Source organism: Macadamia integrifolia, chromosome 7 (genome assembly GCF_013358625.1).
Source record: "Macadamia integrifolia cultivar HAES 741 chromosome 7, SCU_Mint_v3, whole genome shotgun sequence".
In the NCBI taxonomy this organism is placed as follows: Eukaryota; Viridiplantae; Streptophyta; class Magnoliopsida; order Proteales; family Proteaceae; genus Macadamia; species Macadamia integrifolia.
The window spans coordinates 17,003,187-17,008,267 of record NC_056563.1 but is presented as its reverse complement, the minus strand read 5'-3'; the positions used below and the strand labels follow the sequence as shown (position 1 = coordinate 17,008,267).

At 41.2% G+C, this 5,081-nt stretch overlaps 1 protein-coding gene across 1 annotated transcript; it reads right to left on the bottom strand.

Annotated features, from left to right (window-relative positions):
• Positions 1–2,068: 2,068 nt before the first annotated feature.
• On the bottom strand, positions 2,069–4,467 carry LOC122085113 (glucan endo-1,3-beta-glucosidase 12-like). The gene is made up of 3 exons (XM_042653553.1): positions 4,212–4,467; positions 2,814–4,121; positions 2,069–2,456 (listed from the first exon to the last, which is right to left on the bottom strand). The coding sequence occupies exons 1-3, from the start codon at positions 4,312–4,314 to the stop codon at positions 2,422–2,424; spliced, it is 1,446 nt and encodes a 481-aa protein (XP_042509487.1). The 5' UTR covers positions 4,315–4,467; the 3' UTR covers positions 2,069–2,421.
• Between the last annotated feature and the right edge of the window lie 614 nt (positions 4,468–5,081).

Sequence of the window (5,081 nt, the reverse complement as noted above, 5' to 3'; positions counted from 1 at the left end):
AAAAAAAAAAAAAAAAAGTGTTTCAACTTTGGAGCATGTTTTAGAAGATAACCTTCTTTGGGAAGTGATCCGCCGTTCAAGAATTAATCAAAGATTGTTGTTTGATTAATATCCAATTTGACTGAAGTGGGCATTAGTGTTTTTCGATATTATACAATAAGGGTGGGAGTTTATGATGATACATGAGCAAGTTTTAAATATTTGGATCGATGGATCTTGATTCTAGACAATTCAGATTGGATCATCCTGTACAAAAATTAAGGTTTAGAGAGATTAGCATTAAATTTGATGATTGATTTTGATTTAGATCTTGATGTTTTAAACCCTGCATAAGAATTCAATTATAAGATCAAATCGCAGATGGTAAAGGGATTCTACATTTTGGTGAAAGAAAACTTTCACCCATGAGGAAGGAAAGCTTTCGGACTCCGAAGAAAAAAGGTGGAACATGATCTTGTTTGTTGTGTAATAAGTAAGGATTAAGTTTTCTTCTAACTATGGAGAAGGCAGAATCCATTCACTAGTGGTGATTAGAACATTGGATTTAACTCTTGTGACATCATTAATTTCCAACCACTTTTGCATACATCAAAAATGATCTTCCGTGTTAATCAAAAGATCCGATTTTCATGCTCTCCCTATATGTTAAAGATTGGCCAGATTTAAACAAAATCAACTTAATCTAGAAAAATGAAATTGATAGGAGGCTAAAATACAAAGAATATATTAAGAAAACTTTAAATTGATGAAAATAAAATAAAACAAGATAACGGTCAGTCTTGAACTTTCTGAGCAAAGAAATAAAAAATGAGTGATTATGGAACACACTCTGGAAGCAAAAAAATTCAACAAATCTATTGTTTTTTGAGTTTTTTTTTATTCAAAACACTTAGAAATCTTACAACAATTACATTTTCATTGATTTTTTATTATTTTCTTGACTGGAACAAATTTTGGTATATAAAAAATGAAGATTCAAGTGCATCTGTGACCAATTCAAGAGGATTGCAAGAATAGGATATGATCAGATTTGAATCGATCAATTCCGATCCATTTCTAAAAGCAATGATAATGGGGAGCCTTTTGCTGTGGGAACAAGATCCTCTCCAATACTCCAACCCCTTCAGCGTGCAATTAGAAAGCCGATAGCACTAGGGCATGCATCCCAAATGCTTCTAAATCGTTTGAAATGCGTTGGAGGTGCACTTGAGAGGATCTTGTAGAGCATGAATTAAAAAAATACAAAGCAATCCCTATTCTGATTGATGAAAAATTAGGGTGTTGGTAGATTAATTTCACCGATTCTATTCTCAATTTAATTTTTAAAACTAAAAAGAAAGAATACTACCTTATATTGTTTGCTAAGATATAGTGGTTGCATTGTTTGCTAAGATATAGTGGCTGCGAAAAGTCCATGATAACATGCATACCCTATCAAGTAGCATTCTCTTGCCTACGTAGAAAACTATGTAGTAGGGAAATAGGAATCACGTTAAGCATATGGGCAAGCATTGTATAGCAATTTGGACGGAAGTCAAAGGAACAACAGGGTTCATTTGTTTTCAAAAGCCACAAGAAAATTTGCTTTAATTTAAGATTCTAATCATAACAAAACACCTGTTTGCAGACCAAATCATGCGTTGGATAACGTCCCTTTCGTCTTTAATTTATCCAAATTAGATCATACAATACCTTTAGGGTGAACTTTCCACTTTATTAGGAAAAAAATAATCAATCAAAGTAAATGTGAGGAAGTAAAATCTGTTCTCACTTCGGTATCTGCATCAATCACCGATTTTTTCGATATGTATCCATGGCTGATACACTAAAAACTTTTTTTTTATTTTGCTAAAAGACCTGATTAATAGTCTAGTGATGAAAATGCTGGTTGTGGATTCGAGTCTTGACATACCCATTATCGCCCAGAGTTCCCTTTTTTCTAATTACCAAAAAAATAAAAATAAAAAACTGATCTCATAAGCCCACACCGATCCCATAATCTCATAAGCCCATTATGATCCCAACCGCATTCATGAATCATATGATTGGATGAGAAAAAACAGTGGAATTGATTTTCGCATCCTGAGGCGAAAAAATAAATAGATTCTTTTTCTTTAATTACATATACGAAACAAAGGCAATACATAGTATACTATACTACACTCCTTAGTCCTTCCTACTAGTACTACTAAAGAGTATTACTACTTATAAGACTACAAATGAAGTCAAATAAATGTCATCAACTCTCTCTCTCTCTAACTACGACTACTACTACTACTACTCTTTGCCAAAAAATACACAGGAAGCCCTTCCCTCCATCATCCCTTGTTCCTTAAGTTCCCAACTGATCTACAATAACAAAGTGATCATCTTCATCATCATCTTCTCCCTTGATCCCTTATCAGCTTCGATCCATCCTTGTTAGTAACCTGTAGGGAACTCGCATTTGCCAAATTCTGCAAAACAAACAATAATGGAACTCCATTAATCAATCAACCTAACTCTCAAAGAATTAATAAATCCCAAAAGCAAAAAACTTGGTCCGTGATCTCAAGGTCTTATGATGGTCTATGGTCCAACTGTGACAAAAGCACTTTTGGTTCCAAAACAGTGTTTCACACACACACACCAGAGTCTTTAAAGCCCAAGTGGAAAGTGTGGAAAATGGGAAAAGTGGAAGGCCATCCATGCTTCACCCAGCCTGCAACTTACTGCTACAGCCGCCGGCGGTGGCCGGGGATCTCAATTCTATTATACCCATTTCGTGAAGAACTAAGAAGGAAAAGGGGGGAAGTGGAAAGAAGAAGACGCACTGGGAGGTTGGGTGACGACATAGGCAGACCCTTGGAAATCACAGGTCCCCATTACTCTCCCTTTCTTCTGGTAGTAGCTGTTGAATGCGAAGGATGCGTGAGCCTCTAGTGTATTCGGATCGTAACATGGGCTACCAGGCTGGATCTGCGCGCAGTCAGCTCCTCCTTCCCCGCAAGCGTAATCCAGCGCCACCTGCAACCTCTTCTGCCCTGCTTTCCCGTTCGCCACACACCATGTCTGCCCCGATGAGCTCGTCGATACCCCACCCTTCACGGGGGCCACCTGGCTCTTCCCTCCGCCGCCGACTGGCTTATGCTGTTTCACCCCTTCCAGTGTGAAGGGTATGTCGTACACCTTCTCCTCATTTGGGTAGAAAAGCCCGTAGTTCCTCTCGGAGCTCGGACCGGGCTTCTTGTTCTCGTTGAACAGAGCAAACAGGTAGACCTCGATGTCCGCCTTGGGCCTCAATGGCGTTCCTTCCGCCGTGAGTATCTTACGCACCAGGTTGCCGTTATAGGCAGCTGCATTCTCCTCGCTCGCCCCAACCTCGTTCTCGTCTCCCTTGGAGGGCCAACCCGTCTCCGTCACCATCATCCCCAGATCGTCGAACTTCAAAGCCGACATGGCCTCAAACACCGCATCGACCTGCGCGTCAAAGAGATTGAAGTAGCGCAGCCCATTACCGGCGTCCACCACACCCGGATTCTCCCTGAAGAGAGCGTAATCCAGAGAGATAACGTCGGCATTAGCAGAGTAGGCGAAGAAAGGGTAAGCATTCACCATAAGGTAAGACCCCGTTTGCCGGAGAAAATCCAGCATGGGCTTTATCACGGTCTCGATTAGCTCCGGTTTGAAGGATCCCGCCGAAGAAGGGTAGGAGTTCTGGAGAGCACTGAGGGCTATGGGAGAGGACACCTTAACGGAGGAGTGGAGATTAAATTTTACGAGCGCAGCTTGAACATTTTTCATGGCCGGAACAAGGTACTCTGTCACGTTGTCTGGGTCAACAAAAACCTCGTTTCCGACAGCAATGGCGTGGATTTGGGTAGCTGGGTAGTAAGCAACGACGTTCTTTTGAACCCATGCGTAGGCGAAGGATGGTCTCTTTGCCGCTATGTAGAGCTTTTCGTTTGGCAAGTCGACGACGACCTTGATGCCTGAACCAGCAAGGGCTTTAAGCACGGAGGGATCGGTGTCGTAGAGCTTAACTCTCTCGAGACCCTGAGACTTGAGGAGCTGAACTACGCTCACTGCAGAAGGGAGGTTGTTTGCGACCCGCCCGTAGTTTACTCCGAACGAACCCGCATCTGCAAATGTAAGTGTTAGACACAACCAGAAAGAGATAAACAGTAGTTATAAAGAAAATGCAGAATGGAATAGAAATACCATGTTCTTACCTGCAGCAAATGCGAAGATGCAGAGAAGTAAGAGGAAGCAAGGAATGGTGACACGCCCCATGCTGTGGTTGCTCTGGTTCTGAAAGAAGCAGAAACAGAGCATGAGAGACAGAGAGAGAGATAGAGAGAGAGAGAGAGAGAAGAAAGAAGAAGACGAAGAAGAAGAAGAGTGGAATCTAGACGATAATGGGGATGAGGAAGTGGGTGAGTGGAGTGAGAAAGAGTGTGAGGTGGGGAAGACTGGAAAGAAAAACACAAGAGGAGGAATAGAAAGAGAGAGGGGTTAAAAGCTTGTGTGGATGGAGGGTGTGGTGGGGCCCACGAGGCAGTTCTGAGTCTTCTGACATTACCCAGGTTGGCTGTGGGAACAGGGAATCACCTACTCCGTTAAAATCTTCCGTTAACGACATTATAGGTTTTTGACGACCGTTATAACGTTGATAACATGTTGAGTTAACCCTTTCATTTCCCCACGCATTCCGAACGTTGGGGTGGGGCAATGGGCGCCACCACATCGCAGCGTGCCAGCTATGGATCCAAGAACTTGACCGTTTTAACAGTCATCAGATCATAGGGCCTTACCAAAAAAATCGTAGGGAACGATATATCATCTTGGCCGTACACCTGTCATGAGATCCAAATAATTTTTTTTTCTTTTTTTCTTTTCTTTTAGGATCAATATATCGTTATGATGTATTTGGATTGGGACTTGGGAGAGAGGTGTCAAACGGGCGGTTTTGATTATTTGGTTTAGTTTTGGTTTCATTTACATCTTAACAAGGTGAAATCAAAATCGCACTAAGTGGGAATAAGGTGAAATCATAATAATTTTTATTTAGTTTCAATTTTAACGGTTTATAATCAGTTTTT